This window comes from Anguilla anguilla, chromosome 8 (assembly GCF_013347855.1).
Source record: "Anguilla anguilla isolate fAngAng1 chromosome 8, fAngAng1.pri, whole genome shotgun sequence".
In the NCBI taxonomy this organism is placed as follows: Eukaryota; Metazoa; Chordata; class Actinopteri; order Anguilliformes; family Anguillidae; genus Anguilla; species Anguilla anguilla.
In genome coordinates this window covers 745695-770067 of record NC_049208.1, presented here as the reverse complement: position 1 = coordinate 770067, position 24373 = coordinate 745695, and the positions used below count along the sequence as shown (strand labels likewise).

The window sequence follows — 24373 nt, the reverse complement described above, 5'->3', positions numbered from 1 at the left end:
CCATCTCACAGGCAGCGTGTTTCAGCACACAGCCACAAAGCCCATCTCACAGGCAGCGTGTTTCAGCACACAGCCACAAAGCCCATCTCACAGGCAGCGTGTTTCAGCACACAGCCACAAAGCCCATCTCACAGGCAGCGAGCGTGGGGCGAATTTAACGCTTTAAAATCCATCTCACAGGTATCGAGCGCAGGGCGAATTTAACGCATTAAAATCCATTTCCATTCATCATGGCGACCGCAGAATCTACACAACAAAGGTCACAGCAAAGTCAGAACGGGGGAAATTATACGAGAGCAGATCTGGGAGTTAAAGCCGCCAGAAGATGCGCTTTTAAAGCAAGAGAACCTGAGAGGAACGCTGAGAGAGATGAGTCAACTGGAGTTTACCGTAGAATCAATCAGGTGACCTATTCCCCCTTCTCTGATCGGCTTCTGACTGCAGGCTGTAGGAGGGCGGGGCTTAATATAACCAATTGGATGCGTCAATGAGTGGGATTGGACGTCAAACCCCGGCCATCACCATCCAACGCCACCCCTCCCACATTGTGGTGAAGTGACTGCAGATTAGTAAGTGCCATGTAACCTCAGACCAGCACACCCAGTGGCCCCAGAACCAGGGATTTGGGACCTCTGACTCTGACTGTGGGCAAGTCACAGGCCTAGCTGGGCTGAATGGCCTGCTGATATTCCCTATGACACATTCTAAAGTAACAAACACACTTCTGCTCTGCTATCTAATCTAAATATCAAAGAGGCTAATAAATAAGGTTGTTAAAGAGATGTTTTCAGTCAGACAGCTGTAAACAAGCAGCAGATAAATGTGCTCTTGAGGCTGTGTTGTGTTTCTGTGCTGCGGTCTGTGTGACTGACACCTCAGGCATGACCCCATGTGTAACACCTCTATCCCCTTGTCCTTTATATGATTACACAGTTATTTGCACATTAACACAGTGTGGTACTGCAGACTTGCTCCTGACACATAAACACAGGAAAGCACAGCCCATATCGAGTGTGCATGTGTGGTGTGTTGCTGATCGTATTGCAGAGGTTTAGGATTCACACACTTATGTGCAGAAGTTTAGGATTCACACACTTATGTGCAGAGTTTAGGATTCACACACTTATGTGCAGAAGTTTAGGATTCACACACTTATGTGCAGAAGTTTAGGATTCACACACTTATGTGCAGAAGTGTAGGATTCACACACTTAAGTGCAGAAGTGTAGGACTCACACACCAGCACAGAATCACACTGCTCACAGGAGTGTGTGATGAGAAATCTCAGCAGTGATTCTCTTCCCATGAATGAAGTATCACGCTGAGCTGTTTCAGCAAATATCCATCCATATAGTGCAGTTATAATACAGTCATTAAATTTCTGAGGAAATCTTGGTTAATCATGCTCTAGTCTTGTGTGTGAACTAAAAACCGGGCAGGACCCTAAAAGCTAAAGATTCATACGTTCTGAGAGAGAATATGTAACCGGGTTTGGGGTTAAATTGTAACAGAGCAACTTGGCACACCAGTGATTGGCTGGTCAAACATTAATATTTAACCAGCTGAGCAGGAATTCAGTTGTGTTATTTGGAACTGGCTTTTGTATAAAGAATTTAGGACAGCAATCATTTTGGAGAGGCAAAGTCCAAACGAGCATTAGACTTGTACCCAAATTACGGCTGTTGTCAAAGGAAGTGTTGATAAAAGTTTCCTGAGTTTAAAGGGTAGGAGCAGGGGTGTCCAAGCTTGTCCGGAAAGGGCCGATGTCGGTGCAGGTTTTTGTTACAGCCCAACACTATGCACACCCGATTCAAGGTCTTCAGTGAAGACTACAGCTGGTTAATTAGCTGAATTGGGTGTTGCAGTGACCTGCATCTATAACAGCTCTTCTCTGGTAAGATTGGACACCCCAGGCTTAAAGGCCAAAAACTAGAGAACCACTGCAGTTTTATCCTTTAAAAAGTTTTTAAACTGTATTTAGTAAATGTCTGCGTGTAAAGTGCAGAATATGTTTGGATAAAGTACAATATGTTTGGATAAATGTACATTGTTTTGTTTTTCTGGCCAATCAACATTAATTGAACTAGTGTTTGATGCATATTTCTCTGTATTATAAGTTAGTGTTTGACACGAGGGACTAGTGTTGTAAGGAGAAATATTTATCAGCAGCTCTGTTTTATTCATAAATTGGTAAACATCCTAATGAATACAGCCCCAGCATGCCTTTCACCTCTGCTCACCACTTTGTCTCAGCACGGAGACAGGGTTTGACTGGACCATCTTTATTTAAAACACTGTTAATTAGTGTTGCTAATTACTCGTGTGAAAATGTGTGTATGGAATCAGCAAGCTGTAGATGTCATGTAAGAGGTATGTGGGGAGATGTACAAGTTGTAAGGTAAATATTTAGCATAAAAATACTGAAGAATAGTAAATTTGTGTTACGGTTGCTCTCAAGCCCCCGCAAACATAAGCGATGCCGACACCAAGGTTTCCCAAAACTAACCAATAGCTTTATTTAATTACAAAAAGAAATACTAAAATTGCTGCAAAACACCAGATAAAATCAAGACCCGGCCGTAGTCGAGAGGTGAGGAGAAAAAGCTCCCATCTCTTGAGAAGCCGACTCCAGGCTTCTTAAAAGGGCACCGCCACAGGTGCTCACAATTAACTTTAACAAGACACACGCGTGTCCAAACGGCCAGAGCCCCCACCTGAGGCAGAGGGACGCAACACCCCCACCACCAGCTGGGGACACCAGTCCCCAAAACAAAACGAACAAGGGGAGACAGACAGAAACGCTGCAGGAACTCTACGCGCGCGATGCCGCAGGAACTTTTTCACTTGCCAGTCATACAACTGATGCACATCAAGATACATCTAGCTGACTGAATTTAAATAGTAATTACTCGAATCCAGACTCAGCCATAGATGGCAATTCAATTAAATACTGGTAGTGAAAGGATGTTCAGTAAAAGCAAGGGACTATTAGTGTACAATACCATGTGCAAGTACACAGACACTCGAGCAAACTCAACGTTACATCTCGAGGCTTGAGCAGTTTATCGGACGGTTCCGCAATATAAATAGTCTAGGACCGAAGCAGAAGCACTACCAGGCTAACACGAAACGGACGAGGTACGAGACTTAATATTCGGAAAACGACAAATGCACGATAGTGTACTCCACAATAAGGAACGAGAAAGCAATAAACGCGAAGTTAGGAAATCGAAAGACCGTCTGTGCTAAACCAGTCTAACCTGGCCGAACGCTGTAAGCAAAACACCATGCAGGAGGATCAGCTGACAGACAATTATCACGAAGCACCGATAACAAGAGACTAACCAAAACTTTACGTAGCCTAAATGTTTAGGCGTCCGTGTTACTCAGTTATCGAACTGAACAGTGCTATCAAAAAAAAAAAAAAACCAGTCAAACGATCCTATCCTTTTCCCAGCTCAATCGGCCCAGCTGGACGAAACAGCTGATACAAATCCAGAGTGATTAAACCAATCAGTGGCGCTACCATTTAACTATTGTGGGCTTTCCCGATCCTACCTAACCAAACAGAAACAAAATTCTAACTCAATAAACTAGTCTATTGGTTTTCTGCGCTCGGGACGACTTTGAACGCTAAACTCGTGAGCACTGTCAGCAGACCACTTGACTAGTCGACCTCAGTGCCCCGAAGCGTACCCCCACTCATATTAACCACCAAAAACAAAAAAGGAAAAACAATAAAGTGACAAGTCCCTTGGACCCGCCCGGCGGCTAAGCTAACCGGGCTAAGAACAGAAAATTTAAACTCTAAAGGGTAATATCCCGGACGAGCCCCCATTTATATTACGGTTGCTCTCAAGCCCCCGCAAACATAAGCGATGCCGACACCAAGGTTTCCCAAAACTAACCAATAGCTTTATTTAATTACAAAAAGAAATACTAAAATAGCTGCAAAACACCAGATAAAATCAAGACCCGGCCGTGGTCGAGAGGTGAGGAGAAAAAGCTCCCATCTCTTGAGAAGCCGACTCCAGGCTTCTTAAAAGGGCACCGCCACAGGTGCTCACAATTAACTTTAACAAGACACACGCGTGTCCAAACGGCCAGCGCCCCCACCTGAGGCGGAGGGACGTAACATTTGGATTTGCGGTGATGTCACAGAGTCGTACCCTGAATCTGATTACAAAGAGTCTTTCACTCTGACAACCCGATGTTACAGTGTAAAATTTTAAATGAACAGTTTTTGCTTTGTGTGTGTGCGCATGTGTGTTTTGGATTGCTTAAAGAATAATATGGCCCCTATGAACTGCTGCTAAAGGACTTGTCATTTGCCATGGTCCTTTAGCTTGTCTTTGAAGGACCTGCAATGTAATTGGAAACAGGTGGTGTGGGGACTGATGTGGGGTGGGGGTGGGGGGTGGAGGGGGTGTGCTGTTGAGGGTTGGTTATTTGTACAGTGGTTTGGGGCTCTATTCAGTGTTAATGAAAAAAACGTGTCAGACAATCTGCTTACATTAGGGGGCTATTAGCAAGACAATGGGGCAGGGGGAGGCTGGGCTAACAAAGAATCAAATCAGGATATTTGTTAGCCCTCCCCTCGTTAATTTGTGCAAATTAGGTGGCAAGCACTAATTATCACCTGAAATTTGGGAGAGAAAATGTTTAGTGGGTTAATAGAACTCACAACAGCACCCCAGACACCAGCCATTAATTGCTCCAAAAAAACCCCTCAAAGATTCCTGTCTTTATTTTAGACTCTCTCATTAAGCTTTGCTATAAACAGTGACTGTGTGCAGCAAGGGGGGGGGGGGTAGTGTAATGATTGGGGGGGGTAGTGTAATGATTGGGGGGGGGGACCTGGGCTCGTTACTCTTCAGGCATAGATTTGATTCTCAGATTGGGGGCTGCTGTTGTAGCACTGGGCAAAGATGCTCGACCTGAAGCTCTTGTGTAAATATGCAGCTGTGCACATGGACTGTGTGTAAGTCTGCCAAACACCTGACATGTTGTGTAAATGGGTCCCAACAAGTCAGTATATAACTAATGTACACCTAGCTGTTATTGCTCCAAAGCAGTATGTTTAATGTAAATAGCCAGAGTTTAATATATATATGTGTGTGTGTGTGTGTGTGTGTGTGTCTGAACCAAGCAAACGGTTTTGCCAATCATGATTGGTTAAATTTAGTGAGTGGTTGCTATTATATGGTTGCTCCACCCATTTTGGCATCATAATATATCAGTCTCCATTCACTGGCTTGCACCCAAGTGTTATGTGTTATATGCATATTATTGAACTGTGGCATTAGTGGAGACTAAGTATATATTTTTCATGTAAGAAATATTTATTCACATCGGAGCAGTGCCAAAACTTTCTGTAAACATCAATTTGAAACACTTGCTTCCCAAAAATCACACGAGCCATCCAGCTCATTTGAGCCCTAAAAACAGTCCTCAGGCTGATGCTGTCTGTGCAGGCACGGCTGTTTGAGCTGTCATGTGTGCGAATGTGCTCTAAACACACACACGGCAAGCCCAGGACCTTTGGGATTGGTGTGTACACAGAGGGCATCTACACCAGGGACAGCCCAGGGTCAGATAAATATTTGAAATACTTTAACCCTTTGGATACCAGTAAAATGCCTGTAAATCACTGAAAATGCTATTTTTACAGGAAAGAATGATGAAATGTCTTTCAAATAAAAAAAAAAAGATACCAAATAAAGATTAAAGATTACTGTAAAACTAGGCATAAATATTGTTGGGTTTTGCATAATCACATATTTGGGTATACAGAAATGCTGTGCATGAGAGTGTACCACTTTTGAAATGTTTTTGCACACTCAAACATCTCTGGCCATTTGCATACTCCACAGTGTAACCCGAGAGCAGAGTCACCAGTGTACCACACATAATGGAGGAGAACCAGCCGTTTCTCATGGGAACAGAATTCACACAAATGAGAACGAGCCTGGGCTCCTAATAAATGGCCTTTATAGCACTGTCCACAACAGCAGAGGAATGCACCCACGTCCTACTCACACACACACACACACACACACACACACACACACACACACACTAAACGCACGTCCTACTCACACACACACATACACACACACACACACACACACACACACACACACACTCACACACACACACACACACACACACACACACACACACACACACACACACACACTCACACACACACACACACACACACACACACACACACACACACACACACACCCTAAACGTGCACACACACACACACACACCCTAAACGCACGTCCTACTCACACACACCCTAAACGTGCGCACACACACACACACACCCTAAACGCACGTCCTACTCACACACACCCTAAACGTGCGCACACACACACACACACACACACACACACACACACACACCCTAAACATGCACACACACACACACACACCCTAAACGTGCGCACATACACACACACCCTAAACGCACGTGCACACACACATACACACACCCTAAACGTGTGCGCATACACACACACCCTAAACGTGCGCACACACATACACACACCCTAAACGTGCGCACATACACACAAACACCCTAAACGTGCGCACATACACACACACACCCTAAACGTGCGCGCGCATACACATACACAAACACACACACACACACCCTAAACGTGCGCACACACACACGCGCACACACATACACATACACACCCTAAACGTGCGCACATACACACACACCCTGAACGTGCGCACACACACACACATACACGCACACACACACACGCACACACTCCATAAACGTGCGCACATACACACACCCTAAACGCACATGCACACACACACACCCTGAACGTGCGCACATGCACACACACACACACACACACCCTAAACGTGCGCACATACACTCACACACCCTAAACGCACGTGCACACGCACACACACACACTAAACGTGCACAGATACACACGTACACCCTAAACATGCAAGCACACACACACACACACACACACACCCTAAACGTGCACACATACACACACACACCCTAAACGCACGTGCGCACACACACACACATACCCTAAACGCACGTGTGCACACACACACACACACCCTAAACGCACGTGCACACACACTCACACACACACAAACACACACAAAACGTGCGCACATACACACACATACCCTAAACGTGCACACACACACACACACCCTAAACGCGTGCGCACACACACACACCCTAAACGCACATGCACACACACACACACACTAAACGCGTGAACACACACACACACACTAAACGCGTGCACACACACACAACCTAAACCTACACACACACACCCTAAACGCACACATACACACACACATAAACAAACAACAAGATAATAACATGGAAATCATTTGATGTAGGATTCGTAGTGACCAAGTGTTTTGTTCTGTTCTGTTCAAATACTGAGGGATCTAACAGGTTACACATTGCAACTGAGGTAGATGTGTAAGCGGGCGGTTTAAAACAAGAGAATAAAAGGTAGAAAAACAGAAAAGAACAGAAACACCTGAGTACACTGAAGGTCACGCACCGCAAACGCCACCGCACAGGTGTGGTGAACCATTACGTAAATCACCTCCCAGCATGCACAGGGGCAGGGATAGAAACTTTGGTCAGGCCTAGAATTCTGGCGAGCACAAGGCCACACCAGACAAATTTATCCCAATAAAACACCCAAATTATCTAGGGGTGTTAGTGTTTTGTCTTAAGGAATAATAATAATAACAATAATCATCATCATCATCATAATCATAATCATAATAATAATATTCACTGTTCATCCACGGAAACAAGCAGTTCAAATAGTTTCACAGCAGAATTTAAAAAGTCAGTACGTTAAAAAAATGGCACCATACGTGCTAAATCAAATAAGTGAATTAAAATAATGAAGCCGACTGATTTGGCCCATGGAGGGGAGAGGCAGGAAGCTTGGTTAAGGTGAAGAAAGGCTCAGATTCTTCATCTTTCCCCCCAATTTGTCCTAAACGAGGGAGGCTCTGCGGGGGCTCCTTGTGCCTCTGACAAAGATGACACTTCCTTTTGGCCTAATGGGTCCTGCCCCCCCCCCCCCCTTGGCCTAATGGGCCCTGCGCCCCCCCCCCCCCCCCCCCCCTTTGTGTCCTGATTAAGCGCTCTATTCAGGACCCGGATGCTAATCGCCCTGCTAGCACACAGCTCCCCTGCATTTAGAGTAAGAATTAATGAGACACAATTACTGCACCCCACAAATCTCCAGCAGGACCACTGACACACACACACACACGCATAGACACACACGCACACATAGACACACACGCACACACACACACCCATAGACACACACACACGCACACACGCATAGACACACACGCACACACATCCATAGACACACACACACGCACACACGCATAGACACACACACACACACACACGCACACACACACACACATGCACGCGCGCACACACGCACACACGCACACACGCACACACACAGACACACACACACGCACGCACACACACGCACATACTTAGACACACACATACATGCACGCATGCACACGCACACACACACTTACTCACATATACATGCTCACACACACAGAACACACACACACATACAGTCTGAATGGGAGCTTGCCTAGAGATTTGGGGGGAAAAAACCTTTGTCCGAAAAAGAAAGAAATAAAAAGAAAGGCCTCTCTTTTTGTCAAATAAATGCATTTAATCGTAGCTGTAATTAGGTTTAGAAGAAGAGAGGGGGTGGAGACATGGAGAGAGAGAGCAACAGAGTGTGTGTGTGTGTGTGAGAGAGAGAGAGAGAGAGAGAGAGAGAGAGAGAGAGTGAGGGAGAATGACCATTGATAGAAAGCCTGAGGAATGGTCTTTCAGAAACAGGGAGAAGCAGAGTTGGGAGATGGAAAGAGAGGTGGAGGGAAGGAGAGGGAGCAGGGGAGGGAGAGGGGGAGAGAGGGAGGTAGAGAAACGATACTGTGTGTGGATCCCAGCACACACCCATCCCCCCGGCTGTGGTGACGAAGGCGCCTTGTGCGAAAGCAGAACTCAGGTTTGTGTTCTGCTGTTAAAAATAAATAAATTTAAAACATCTTCGCCTGCATCCCGGAACAGACCGGTCCCCTCAGCCCATCTGACAGGAACGGGGGCCACTAGGGGTGGAGCTCCGGAGAGCCGAAAAGATTTCGGCGTGTTCCTGCTCAGCGCCGCGTCTTAACGAGCTCCTCCGGGTCAGCCCCGTCCCGGTACGAGATGGGATGCCATGTTCGCTCAAATGTAAACACGGCAAATACGATGTCATTTACCGGCTGTGTCGGAATATGCGAAGCTTCGAGGTTGCTTTGTAACTAACGAACTTCTCCGCATTAATATTTTATAAACACGTTCACTTAGTTCTAAACTTGAAACCAATATGCCCCTTGTGGATTGTGGATGTGAACATTTTACAATCACAAATAAAAACTGAGACAGCCAGGCACCCCAGGAGGGCTGAAGTCTGGTTTGCAGGTGGGGAAACGCACCCCAGCAGGGCTGGAGTCTGGTTTGCAGGTGGGGAAACGCACCCCAGCAGGGCTGGAGTCTGGTTTGCAGGTGGGGAAACACACCCCAGCAGGGCTGGAGTCTGGTTTGCAGGTGGGGAAGCGCACCCCAGCAGGGCTGGAGTCTGGTTTGCAGGTGGGGAAACGCGCCCCAGCAGGGCTGAAGTCTGGTTTGCAGGTGGGGAAACGCACCCCAGCAGGGCTGGAGTCTGGTTTGCAGGTGGGGAAACGCGCCCCAGCAGGGCTGGAGTCTGGTTTGCAGGTGGGGAAACGCACCCTGCTACGTCAGGCGGCCCGCACAGACGCACGCTGGACTGGAAAGATGCGCCGTTCTGTCAAACATGAAAACGGCGGTTCAGCAGTCACAGAGAGGATTATTCCACACTACACTTCATTTTCTTTCCTGGAATGTCGATTGGGTCAAACTGTGTTTACAGAAATGTCAATCTTATTTGCCTTTCAGCAAATTTAGTCAAAAATAATAATTGACCTGAGTGCCCTCTTTGTAGAGCACAGTTCTAAGAATGCAAAGTGTACATTAACATCCGGCCATTTCTCCTCTGAAGGAAGCATGTGGATCTTTGACTGAGCGCCCTTTGTCTCTGTAAACCAGAGCTGTTAGCAACCGTTAGCATTCGGACATGATCAAATTACTGACGTTAAGTAGGACGGGGTCAAGGCCTGGGGTGGGAGGGGCTATCTCTGCAGTGTTGCCTGTCAATCATGAGGACTCCTTGGGGCAGGCTTCGGGATGGGGGCCATGGTGGTTTGGTTACTCTTTATTTTTATTATTTTATTCTTTTCTGTATTCATTTTCATTCTTTATAAGAAATTAATCGTAAGTCCACAACACTTCCATTCTATTATAAACTAATCCCCATAAGCCTTTTCTGCCTGAATGTGTTTACTTCAGCCAATAGCAATATCTGTTTATAGTTGCTAATTGCAAGACACATGGATGAGACGCGGAAGAGTCTGTCGTAACCCAGCGTGCACCTCGCGGCTCAGTGGCGATGAGGGAGCGCGGGGCTGGAGGCGTTACGCGAGCTCATCCCACCGCGGTCAGCGCATGAATAATAACGAGGCTGCGCAGCCACGGTTATGCTGAGCGTCAGGCGTAGTCAGGGGGAAGAGTCAGGCGTAGTCAGGGGGAAGAGTCAGGCATAGTCGGGGGGGAAGAGTCAGGCGTAGTCGGGGGGAAGAGTCAGGCGTAGTCAGGGGGAAGAGTCAGGAGTAGTCGGGGGGAAGAGTCAGGAGTAGTCGGGGGGAAGAGTCAGGCATAGTAGGGGGAAGAGTCAGGAGTAGTCGGGGGAAGAGTCAGGAGTAGTCGGGGGGAAGAGTCAGGCGTAGTCGGGGGGAAGAGTCAGGCGTAGTCGGGGGGAAGAGTCAGGCGTAGTCAGGGGGAAGAGTCAGGCGTAGTCGGGGGGAAGAGTCAGGTGTAGTCAGGGGGAAGAGTCAGGCGTAGTCGGGGGGAAGAGTCAGGCGTAGTCGGGGGGAAGAGTCAGGAGTAGTCGGGGGGAAGAGTCAGGCGTAGTCGGGGGGAAGAGTCAGGCGTAGTCAGGGGGAAGAGTCAGGCGTAGTCAGGGGGAAGAGTCAGGCGTAGTCGGGGGGAAGAGTCAGGCGTAGTCAGGGGGAAGAGTCAGGCGTAGTCAGGGGGAAGAGTCAGGCGTAGAGTACTTTCCCACAGCACGAGTCCACTGGAGGAATGTGCCGACTCGGCGCTGAGACAAACAAACAGGCACGCGGCTGATTCTGTAAATACCAGGTCGCCATGGAGTCCCTTCGGAGGTTTATTACCCAGGCCGTACATACGCACTGCGATCAATTAGAGAGGTCATAAGGGACAAAGCACTGAGGGTTTCATTCCACTAAACCAGTTCGCTTTAAGAAACAACGCAAGACACAAATCTTACACTGCAAATTTCAGTCATTTAACTGGCAGATATAAGGTGTGTGTCAAAAGAAATAAATATTTACATCAAATCCACGGAAAATGGCAAAATACACAGGAACACCACCCGGATTTTAGTGCCCCATGAAAAGATGTCACGCTGGGCCCCAACACCCCAGAAGATCCTGTGGTGCAATATTTTTTGAGGGACCTTGGAATCTCTCCCCCCCCCCATCCCTTATGGTGTCCCTGGCAGTACGTGTGGAGACACTGTTTTGAGATACAGAGAGAATGAAAGGGCCACAGGAGCTGAGTACCAGGTGAGCTCATGTTACCTGTGATTTCCCCTCCTGCAGCCCCAGAGCATGGATCAGGGGAGAGGGGCTGGAGCACCTGCAGCCCCAGAGCATGGATCAGGGGAGAGCCCCAGAGCATGGATCAGGGGAGAGCCCCAGAGCATGGATCAGGGGAGAGGGGCTGGAGCACCAGCAGCCCCAGAGCAGCGGATTAAAGGCTGAATCTGGGCTCATGGAGAGCACGGCGGTACCCCTGGCAGCGCCGCCGTTCCAGAGATCAGCCGATAAAGGCTGATAACCGCTCCGCTCTGGCAGGGTTACCGCCGCACTTCGGCCCCGCCAGAAACGCTGAGCGGGCCAGTCTGGGGGCGTGGCCTAGCGTGACCCTCCCTGCAGCAGTGGGTCTGGGGGCGTGGTCTAGCGTGACCCTCCCTGCAGCAGCAGGTCTGGGGGCGTGGCCTAGCGTGACCCTCCCTGCAGCAGGGTCTGGGGGCGTGGCCTAGCGTGCTGCGACACACACGCATACACACATACACACACACACACACAGGCCCACGCACGCACGCACACACACATACACACAGACACACACGCGCACACACACACACATACACAGACACACAGAGACACACACAGACACACACACACACACACACACACACACACACAGGCCCACACACACACACACACACACACACGCACACATTAAATTGGACTAGATGCCATATCCAGCGAGGCCCCTTCCCTAAACGGTGCCTCAGCATACACGCTGCAGGACTGTACTGTACCCCCCCCCCATCACCCCCGCCCCCCCCTCCCCAATCCGACAGGGCGCCTCGCGTCCAGCCGTCTCCGAGCCCAGGCTCCCCGTTCTCACAAGCATTCCAACATTTCCCACATTTTTACACAATATCGAGCAACATCTAACTCCCGCCACACACCGGCCCAAACGCGGCGCCACTGCCAGGAGCCTGGGAGCTCACAGTGTAACGCGAACTGGCCGGGGCGTGGATTACTGCTGCCCGTGTGTCCCAGAGCCCCTGTCTGCCCCCACCGCCCCCCCCCCCCGGGGAACTGCAGCCCCGCTCGGCCATGGTGCTGGGGTGTGGAATCTGTCGGCTGTGTGTGTGACTGTGCAGCCCCGCCCTGCAGGCCTGTAAAGCAGGCAGAGTGCGCTGAAATTAATATGTGCCAAATATAACAGCACCTCGCTGACAGCCAAGACTTTCTCACAGCTGAGGAGCAGAAACGCAGCGACGTCTGTGTGAGCACACCGTCCCTCTCTCCATCTCTCTCTCTCTATCTCTCCCTCCATCTCTCTAACTTTCTCTCTCTCTGTCTCTCCCTCCATCTCTCTCCATCTCTCTAACTCTCTGTCTCTCCCCCATCTCTCTAACATTCTCTCTCTCTGTCTCTCCCTCCATCTCTCTAACTTTCTCTCTCTCTGTCTCTCCCTCCATCTCTAACTTTCTCTTTTTCTGTCTCTGTCTCTCTCTCCATCTCCCTGTCTCTCTGTCTCCCTCTCTCCATCTCTCTCTTTCTCTGACTATCTCTGTCTGGGTCTCTCTCTTTCTGCCTGTCTCTCTCTAACTCTCTCTCTCTTTCTGTCTCTCTCTCTGTCCCTCTCTCTCTCTTTCTGTCTGGCTCTCTCTCTGTCTCTGTCTCTCTCTCTCACTCTTTCTCTTTCTCTCTGCTTGCAGTCTGGGAAATGGGCACATGCTTTTTCAGACTATCTCTTCTACAGTAGGAGGACATGTGTTATACAGATTGAGAGGTTATGCTTACCTGACTCTCTGAGAGGAAACATAGATGGGGTTGTGTTGTGATGGATGTGTCTCCCGTGGTTCTCTGGATGAAACACAGGGTGTATCTGATTTCCTGTTTAGAGGACTTTCAGATTTCTTTCCCTTTTTCCACCGGCCGACTCAAGAGGGACTACGAGGCAACAGAGCTTCCCTGCTCAGATTAGAAACCCATCTGTGCACAGCGTCCTGCAGCACCTCAGCCTACCCTCCTGCCCATGCTGCAGAGAGACGGGCACCTCACCCTACCCTCCTGCCCGAGCTGCAGAGAGACGGGCACCTCACCCTACCCTCCTGCCCATACTGTAGAAACGGGCACCTCACCCTACCCTCCTGCCCATACTGTAGAAACGGGCACCGCACCCTACCCTCCTGCCCGTACTGCAGAGACGGGCACCTCACCCTACCCTCCTGCCCGTACTGCAGAGACGGGCACCTCACCCTACCCTCCTGCCCGTACTGCAGAGACGGGCACCTCACCCCTACCCTCCTGCCCATGCTGCAGAGAGACGGGCACCCCTACCCTCCTGCCCATGCTGCAGAGACGGGCACCTCAGCCCTACCCTCCTGCCCATACTGCAGAGACAGGCACCTCACCCCTACCCTCCTGCCCGTGCTGCAGAGACGGGCACCTCACCCTACCCTCCTGCCCGTGCTGCAGAGACGGGCACCTCACCCCTACCCTCCTGCCCATGCTGCAGAGAGACGGGCACCTCACCCCTACCCTCCTGCCCATGCTGCAGAGAGACGGGCACCTCACCCTACCCTCCTGCCCGAGCTGCAGAGACAGGCACCTCACCCCTACCCTCCTGCCCGTGCTGTAGAGACGGGCCCCCCTACCCTCCTGCCTGTGCTGTAGAGATGGGCACCCCTACCCTCCTGCCCGTGCTGTAGAGAGACGGGCACCTCACCCCTACCCTCCTGCCCATACTGTAGAGAGACAGGCACCCCTACCCTCCTGCCCGTGCTGCAGAGACAGGCACCTCAGCCCTACCCTCCTGCCCGTGCTGCAGAGAGACGGGCACCTCACCCTACCCTCCTGCCCATACTGCAGAGACAGGCACCCCTACCCTCCTGCCCGTGCTGCAGAGAGACAGGCACCTCAGCCCTACCCTCCTGCCCGTGCTGCAGAGAGACGGGCACCTCACCCCTACCCTCCTGCCCATGCTGCAGAGATGGGCACCCCTACCCTCCTGCCCATGCTGCAGAGAGACGGGCACCTCACCCCTACCCTCCTGCCCGTGCTGCAGAGATGGGCACCCCTACCCTCCTGCCCATGCTGCAGAGAGACGGGCACCTCACCCCTACCCTCCTGCCCGTGCTGCAGAGACAGGCACCCCTACCCTCCTGCCCGTGCTGCAGAGAGACGGGCACCTCACCCTACCCTCCTGCCCGTGCTGTAGAGAGACGGGCACCTCACCCCTACCCTCCTGCCCGTGCTGTAGAGAGACGGGCACCTCACCCCTACCCTCCTGCCCGTGCTGTAGAGAGACGGGCACCCCTACCCTCCTGCCCGTGCTGTAGCTTGTTTTACGGCTCGGTCGTCTCTGAGGTTTGGAGTTTCCCACACGTCAGTGCCAGATGACAGCCTGCCTGTCGGGTCTGAGGACATCCGCGATAATGAAGCCGCGCGCGGGCTGTCCCGCCTGTCAGATTACGCGTCTATTTTCAGCTGTGCCTCACAAACAGCGCGCTTTTCCACAATGCTCCTCCAGCCCATATGTCATAAATACAGGTTTTGTGTCAGTTTGACACGCAATGAAACACTGGCTACCGCTGCTTCACAGACACAAATGTATTTTCTTATTTTGCTATTTTATAAGCGCATATTCCAGCAGTTTGTTTTCCAGAAACATCTGTCATGTAGCCAGTAATACCGGCAGTTGACTAGCAATTACTGTATTTTCCATTTACTTACCATTTTTCCTAGTTTAAATACCATTTGTGTCTTGTTTTCTCTTCTACACAGTTACCTAACCCATTATTATTTTTTAAAAACTGGCACTTTAAACGCAATGAACGTGAGTGATTTATAGCGCGTGCTAATAACTGAGCCGAACCCAGCCGAGGCTGCAGTGCCGTCGCAGCTGAAACACTGATTCATTTTTAGCGGTTGAGAGTGGAAGTGAGACGGCGCTGAGTGACAGGCTTTCTCGGCGTGACTCCAGCGTGATTTACGGCGCATACCTGCGGCTCACACCTCGCATAAATCACCTGCGCTGGAGCCGGAGGCGAGCGGGTCCGGCGGACAGAAGCGTGCTAACGTTTCACCTCGCGGGGGAAGAACAGACGCAGCTGAAGGTTTGCATGTTCACAAAGACACGTCTCTCTCTCTCTCTTTTTTCTACGTTTACAGTGTATTTCGCCAGGGGATTTCCCACCATAAATCCTGTCCTTAAAGCTGCTGTGAGCTGCGCCATTACAGTCCCATGACAGGGGTTCACTGCTCGCAGGCTAATAACGCGTTTCCTGTAGTCTCGCGTAAGGCATGATTTTCCACAGCGTGCATTTTAATGCACTCATATTTCCGTTTGGGTAACAGTTGTGCGGACGACTGGTGAATAGAGTTATTTACACTCAGAAACTCATTGAAAATTTAAGTTAAGAAGAAGCCATTTAAAACTAAATTGTATTTTGTGGATTTGCTGTAAGTGTCCATTAATAGTCTGTCTGAACATAGAGGCCCGGACTGGTAGTCCCGTTCTAATTAGCCTGTTTAAACTACATATACACAGTGTTACTCATGTACTGTAATGCTGACATCACCGCATCAAACTGTGTCACAGAAAAAGGTAATAAACCTCGCAATACACACACATTGCACATAATATCAATTGGGGCCTTTGCTCATTTTAGTCTCTCTACCCCACTCTTTCAGACTTACCCACAAAAAAGCAAAAAAATAAAAAAACCTTATTGAATGAAACACAGTTTCCTGGTTTTCCAGCACGTTGTAACTGAGTTCTAATGGAGCCATATTTTCAGCAGCCGGACGCGTCGTGTTTACTCTGGCAAACACGTCATTAAAGAGCACAGGGAACATAATTATAAGCGCGTCAGGAATGTTTCCGGCTGTTCTGGAGGAAACGGCTCCACGCTTTGGGCTCGTTAACATTTTGAGAACAAGTGCCAATTTAATGCCTCCACATAACACTCTCAGTGTAGAATCAGCACGTTTCCTAAAATAAACTGAAGGGTAACAAGAACCAGGGGCAAGTTCCCTTCCTGAGCACTAATTAATATCTGTTTCACAGGCCATTCTGTGCAACAGTGACAACGACAGGGCTGAAATATGTTTTCATTTCCATCTTAAAAAAACCAAAAACATTTCTGCAAACGACTACAAGCTTTCCATTTGTCTGGTACTCTTTGCTTCAGTGTTCCTGAGCAACAGCATTAAATAAGTTAAAGAGAATCACTGTGATTTGCTCCAGAGGCATATTTCTGAACTGACATTACAACAACTGTGTGAGCTCCTGTGTGTCTGTGAGCTCCTGGTTCCTGTGTGTCTGTGACCTACTGTGTGTCTGCAAGCTCCTAGTTCCTGTGTGTCTGTGAGCTCCTGGTTCCTGTGTGTCTGTGAGCTCCTGCACTGGTTCCTGTGTGTCTGTGACCTCCTGTGTGTCTGTAAGCTCCTAGTTCCTGTGTGTCTGTGAGCTCCTGGTTCCTGTGTGTCTGTGAGCTCCTGCACTGGTTCCTGTGTGTCTGAGAGCTCCTGGCTCCTGTGTGTCTGTGAGCTCCTGGTTCCTGTGTGTTTGTGAGCTCCTGGTTTCTGTGTGTCTGTGAGCTCCTGCACTGGTTCCTGTGTGTCTGAGAGCTCCTGGCTCCTGTGTGTCTGTGAGCTCCTGGCTCCTGTGTGTCTGTGAGCTCCTGGTTCCTGTGTGTCTGTGAGCTCCTGCTTTCTGTGTGTCTGTGAGCTCCTGCGCTGGTTTCTGCCTAACTGACACACAGGTGCTTCAGCTCGCCATAGCACCCCCTCCCCCCCCCTCCCCAGCCCAGAGCCTGATTGGAGGGGCGGGCCGTGTTTGCCAAGGTAACGAGGTTAAGGTGAGGTAATTCACAGAGTATACGATCTGCCACCTCAGGGGACTGAAGGGGAGGGGCCCTGGAGCCCAAAACACACCTGAAAGTGATTAGCAGCAGAGCTGAGAGCAAACAGCAGGAGCAAGCAGGAGGCCTGCTGGGAGCCTGTCCCTCTGGGGGGGGGGGGGGCTGGGAGCCTGTCCCTCTGGGGAGGGGGGGGGGGGGGGCTCTCAGCTCTTTAGCAAGGACCTTCTACAGGGTAATCACAGAGTGAGTAGGATATATAATATGTGCTATCTAGTATTTTAATATTTTTTGCTACGAGTATTACCTGTGCCTTTTTACCCTGTTAAAAAAAACATATTGAAAGGAAAAGCAAGTCTGTGCATTGAAATCTGAATTTTAGCATATTCAAAATAAAAAGTAAGCTCAAATTCCGGTTAGGTTTGAAAAAAAAACAAATTTGAAATAAATTGCACTCTGGGTCACAAGCATCACACACCACTGAATGGATTTCGGGAATCTGTCTGAATACCATACCTCAGGCTGAATTATTATCTGACTACTCTGTGAATTTTGTTTGGGTTTCAGCAATTTATTAGACAATATGTAGCATATTTGCTTTAACATATCTAAATTACCGGTTACACATTGGACACACAGAACACCTTGTATGCCAACAGGGATTAAGCAAGGCGTCATTGTGGCTCTTCCCAAATTCAAAGGTAAACACGTCGGTGCTCTTCACCAGAAGGCCTCTCCTATCTGGGGTTATAAATCGGCCCTAATTACATTAGGACCTTGCTCAGTACACATGCCATTTTCTACAAAGTTATAAACATTAAAGCATTTCACTGTTTTTGCCAAGATTTAAAACAATTGAATAAAATAACATCGCATTCCAATACTTTGAAAATCTGAAATCCCATTTTAGCAAATATTTTATGCCAGAGCTGTTTAAATTTTTCATAGCTGTAGTCTAAATAGACTCAGTTCCAGGGTTGGGACAGGTCCAGGGTTCTGGTCCAGTCATATAATACACAGGCAGCCTATGGAGACACCCAGTCCACAAAGTCTGGCCAAGTGAAGATTTTTAAAATAGATTTAAACTGGGCAGCACCAGTGGACCATAGCAGTTAGAGAACAGGGCTAAAATCAAAGGTTGCGGGTTTGCACCTTTTGTATCCTTGACCAAGGTACTGAACATGAATTGCTTCACTAAAATATCCAGATGCAAAAAAGTAATCTGTGTACCTCGCTCTGGAAAACTGCGTCTGCTATATCCCCAAATGTAGCGCAGTTAATTAAAATGGTTTGATTTCATGTCCTTCTCGTTAGCGTGTTAATGCTTTCCTTGTTTATATACATGGCTGACTGTAAAGATAACATAATTATTTCCTCAACTTATTTTATTTTTTTAAATGTTGTATTGTTTTTATTCAAAGCTTCATCGTTCTCTTTGTAGGTAAAGTACAGGCCTAGTTAAGTTAGATTAAAAGCCAGTCCTGGGAACACCCGAAGCAGCGCTGACCTCTACATTTCTGTTCCCGTGATCGTAGCTGGCTACAGTAAATTACTATGGAGAGACCACAAATGATCCGTTAGGGATGTGTTCATTCAGAGAGACGAGCTGAGCAGGGAACTGAAAATGAAGTATAGCACCGATTCAGTGAGTCCTTCTGAATTCGGAATGCAAGAGGACGTGCGTGACCCAACCCAAACGGGGACGACAAAACGGCTCTTCAGCAGCTGGTGGCTGGACTGAAGATGTATATGTCTGTTAATCAACACTGTTACGCAACACTGATGGACAGAAATCAGTGTAACCGAAGCTGAATCACTGACAGAAATCAGTATAACTGAAGCTGAATCACTGACAGAAATCAGTGTAACCGAAGCTGAATCACTGACAGAAATCAGTGTAACCGAAGCTGAATCACTGAAAGAAATCAGTGTAACTGAAGCTGAATCACTGACAGAAATCAGTGTAACCGAAGCTGAATCACTGACAGAAATCAGTGTAACCGAAGCTGAATCACTGACAGAAATCAGTGTAACTGAAGCGGAATCACTGACAGAAATCAGTGTAACTGAAGCGGAATCACTGACAGAAATCAGTGTAACCGAAGCTGAATCACTGACAGAAATCAGTGTTGCTGAAGCTGAATCACTGACAGAAATCAGTGTTGCTGAATCTCGCCGGCTGCTGTTCAGCTCACCGACGGCTCTGGGACGGGACGTCTGCTCTCGGGGTCTCCCACCCGTGCCTCGGGACGGGTGCGCAGGAGAGGGCAAAAGAGCCCCATTGAGCTATGTCCCAAAAAACAGGGGCGAGGGGCCCCGGGGCGGGGGGGGGGGGGGGTGTTATCGGGGAGATCACGCTATTCGTGAGCGCAGTGTAAAAGCTGATAACAGCACTGCAGCTAATGGGCGACTAACGTCATTTACTGGTTGGTGTTAATTGGGGTGCCCGACTCGCTGACGCGCTGAACAGTCCAAAGGCCTCGTTTCTCAGGCCTAAACTGACACCACGTAAAGCCTGCAGACACCACAGAGTTTGATATCGCCGGTTTAATACAGGCATTTACATTTTACAATAAAAATGTCTCATGAGCTGGTGTGATACCAACCGGACCACTTTGGTAGTTTGGTCAACTTAGTGCAAATTGTTTTGGGTCTTGCACTGTAAAAATCATTTGTTTCAAATTAGATTTGTTACTCCACTAGGCCTACCTTAGAATGTTATAATTACTACTGTGTTGCAGGATTATTTATGGAAACTTTTTAAATTATTGTTCACTGATCAAAAACTAATAGATGAACTCAACATTTTTTGTGACCTACATCCTGCTGGGAGATCTTGGTCCTTTTATTTCATTTTTATGGAACTTGTTCTATAAATGAAAAATATAACAGGTTTCCTGACTTCCTTTTGAGTAACCAAGAGTTCGCCTGACTTCAATTTTTAAATTGTGGCCCAACTTTCAATCGTGTGAGCTGTGTAAACATCAAATTTCTATTAATCTTAAATTAACAATAACTATATAAAAATTTAACTTAATAAAAAAAAAAAATCTTTTTAAAATGTCTGGCTAACTAAAATGTAATAACTTTTTTGTATTAAATCGGCAACGTTACTGACCAAACCATTTGTAAAGGATGCGTTTAAAATTGTTCTTGTCTGGGCAGTGTAGTCTAGAAAGCATTAAGCAAGCACGCAATGCAAATTCGCCTGTTTGCCAACTCCTCCGCGTTCTGAAGGCAAACATCTCAGACGGGGAGGGGTCTCCAAATCATTTACAAACTGCTTGTTCTGGGCATTAAGGCAATCACAGACCCTGCGGGAACCCCATACAAGACTTAAATGAAACATCACCCCATGAATTTCAACATAAACATTCCATTCTATGTAAAAGACAACCCCCTGGCACGTCTTAACATGCGCAAATTAACTTGCCAAACCGAATTAATTGTAGCAAGACATTGTTTCCTAAGAGAAGATTACCAAAAATATGCATGAAAAAAATGTACTTATTTTTTTTATTGTACATACGTCAATATGGATGTGGTATTATTTCGTTGCTAAAATATGCAAATATATGCAAATGTACTTATTTACTTTTTTAATTTTACATACGTCAAGTTTGGATGTGGTATTATTTCGTTGCTATACATCTATAATTTAAGAATGGGTTTTGTATATAAATGATGTTTGATTTCAGATGGATTGTGATATTGGACGTTTCCCGGTTTAATGGTTTATATATAAATTTTAAAAATACATTTTAAAACGCTGGTTTTAGTTTAAAGAATAGTCTTTAACTCTTAATTAGTATTTTGTGAATATGGTGTATGGTTAGGTCAAGTTGGCCCATTATCATTTTAAAATACAGACTGCATTTAAATAAATAAATTCAGCACAACGTAGCCTCCAGCGATATGGCTGGTCAAGGCGCGTGTACTTTGCTTGCCACAGAAGAGCTCGCGATGGCAGAAAAATCAATTGAAGATTCGCAAATTACTGCCAAACAAATAAGTCCCGAGCCGAGCTTCCAGGGACGAGTGATTGACAGGCCGTTGCACTCCGCCCCTGTAGTTCCGCCATTAGACGAGTCGAGTAGGGGGCGTGATTTCACCGCCTCCCGTATAAATATGCAAAGCGTCATCCTTCAGCAGCGTTCAGTGGGAAGTCGAACAGTGCGGGCGCTCTCGTGCAGAAAGCGTTGGAGGCGACTAACTCGGACACCTTAGTAGTATATTTAGCGAGCATACGGGCTTGGGAAAGATTAAATGGTTTTAGGGGATTCTCAGCACAACACCAAGGAAAGTAACCGGTGCACCGAGTCCTTAGCCATTTTGACTAGACGCTCGAAACCTAGGCTACTATTCATACTCCGCGCCTTAGCAAGTATACGCGGATTGCAAAGTGGTTGCAAATCCGTGGGAAAAGGCGAGATGGTTTCGTTATTCTGGATCTGATTGGACTTAATATTCTCTTTGACGGAGGAATTCGGTCACTGTTTCACTCAGGAGTGGAGAGCGTCAGCGGTTCGGGATGGAGCGCTACCTGTTGGGGATGTACCTGTTCCTCGCGCTCGCCAGTATGCAGAGGTCGAGCTGCACCACGGCCAAGGAGTTGACGTGCCAGGAGATATCTGTACCTTTGTGCAAAGGTATAGGCTACAACTACACCTACATGCCTAACCAGTTTAACCACGACACGCAGGACGAGGCTGGGCTGGAGGTACACCAGTTCTGGCCACTTGTGGAAATCCAGTGTTCGCCGGACTTGAAGTTCTTCCTCTGCAGCATGTACACTCCGATCTGCCTGGAGGACTACAAGAAGCCGCTGCCGCCGTGCCGGAGCGTGTGCGAAAGGGCGCGAGCCGGCTGCGCGCCCCTGATGAGGCAGTACGGCTTTCCCTGGCCCGACAGGATGCGCTGCGACTTACTGCCCGTGCAGGGCAGCTCCGACACGCTCTGTATGGACGACAACAGGACGGATTTAACCACCGCTTCGCCGGTCTTACCGAAGCCAACGCATTATCCAGCTAAGCCATTTAACCCTCATAAAAACAAGAATGGACACGGTCGACCCGGCAGCAGACTCAAACCTCCAGTGACTGCCTGTGAACCGGGCTGTCAGTGCCGTTCGCCCATGGTGCAGGTGAACAGTGACCGTCACCCGCTTCACAACAGGGTGAAGACGGGACAGATCCCCAATTGCGCCATGCCGTGCCACAACCCCTATTTTACCCAGGACGAACGGACGTTTACGGCATTCTGGATTGGATTGTGGTCCGTGTTATGCTTCGTTTCTACTTTTGCCACCGTTGCAACTTTCCTGATCGACATGGAGAGATTCAAGTACCCAGAGAGGCCGATTATCTTCCTTTCCGCGTGCTACATGTTCGTGTCGGTGGGTTACATTGTGCGACTAATCGCTGGACACGAAAAGGTGGCTTGTAGCAGGGAATTCGAAGTGGAGCACATTCACTATGAGACAACTGGCCCCGCGCTCTGCACGATCGTATTCCTCCTGGTTTACTTTTTCGGCATGGCCAGCTCGATCTGGTGGGTGATCTTGTCCCTGACCTGGTTCTTGGCCGCCGGGATGAAATGGGGAAACGAAGCCATCGCAAGTTATTCGCAGTATTTTCACCTCGCTGCCTGGCTGATCCCGAGCATGAAATCCATCGCTGTTTTGGCTCTGAGTTCGGTCGACGGTGACGCTGTGGCTGGAATATGCTATGTTGGCAATCAGAATCTGGACAATCTGAGAGGATTCGTGCTGGCGCCCCTGGTCATATATTTGTTTATTGGCACGATGTTCCTTTTAGCGGGATTCGTGTCGTTATTCAGGATTCGTAGCGTTATTAAACAAGGAGGCACGAAAACCGACAAGCTAGAGCAGCTGATGATCCGCATTGGGATCTTTACAGTCCTGTATACTGTACCTGCCACCATTATCGTTGCGTGTTATTTTTATGAACAGCACAACAGACTGAGCTGGGAAATTACCCACAATTGCTCCTGTTTGTTGGACCAAGACCTGGCCAAACCGGATTACGCCGTCTTCATGTTGAAGTACTTCATGTGTCTTCTCGTGGGCATCACGTCGGGAGTGTGGATTTGGTCTGGGAAGACTCTTGAGTCCTGGCGAACTTTTTGCACGCGATGTTGCTGGGGGAGCAAAGCAACGAGCGGGTCAATGTACAGCGACGTGAGCACGGGACTGACGTGGAGGTCGGGCACGGGGAGCTCGGTCTCTTACCCAAAACAGATGCCATTGTCGCGGGTTTGAATAGGATAATTGACAGTCTATTGTGCCGAGATTGTCTTATCAGTGTCTTCTTGTTTGCATGTTAATGAGCCCCTAATGGTTCCTGTTGGACAGAAGCGTTGACGCCGGTGGAAAACGTTGTACTCTTAACACTGCCAAACACTTGCTTTATTATATGCACACGACTTACAGTAGAGTGGGTCTGGAACTAAGCATTTCAAGACAGCACGTATTTGTAGCAGCAAAAGTGGAAGTTTAACCGAGAACGTTTTTTTTTTTTTAACTTAAAGATAGTGCCAGAGGTTTTGAAACTCACAGCATTCTCACTTTCAAAAAAACAAGCCTTAATGTCTTATACGGGTTTTTAAAATGGCAAAATGTATTTATATAAATGTGTACAAACGTGTAAATTGCTTATAAATTTTTATACGATTGTAAATTTGTGTACAAAGGCTTTGTGATAGAAAATATTTTTATTTTGACAATAAAATAAATTTTGATAAATG

General features: G+C 48.2%; 1 protein-coding gene across 1 annotated transcript; it reads left to right on the top strand.

Annotated features, from left to right (window-relative positions):
• Nucleotides 1–21764: 21764 nt before the first annotated feature.
• Nucleotides 21765–24373, top strand: LOC118233737 (frizzled-8-like). The gene has a single exon (XM_035429626.1). The coding sequence runs from the start codon at nucleotides 22140–22142 to the stop codon at nucleotides 23886–23888; it is 1749 nt and encodes a 582-aa protein (XP_035285517.1). The 5' UTR covers nucleotides 21765–22139; the 3' UTR covers nucleotides 23889–24373.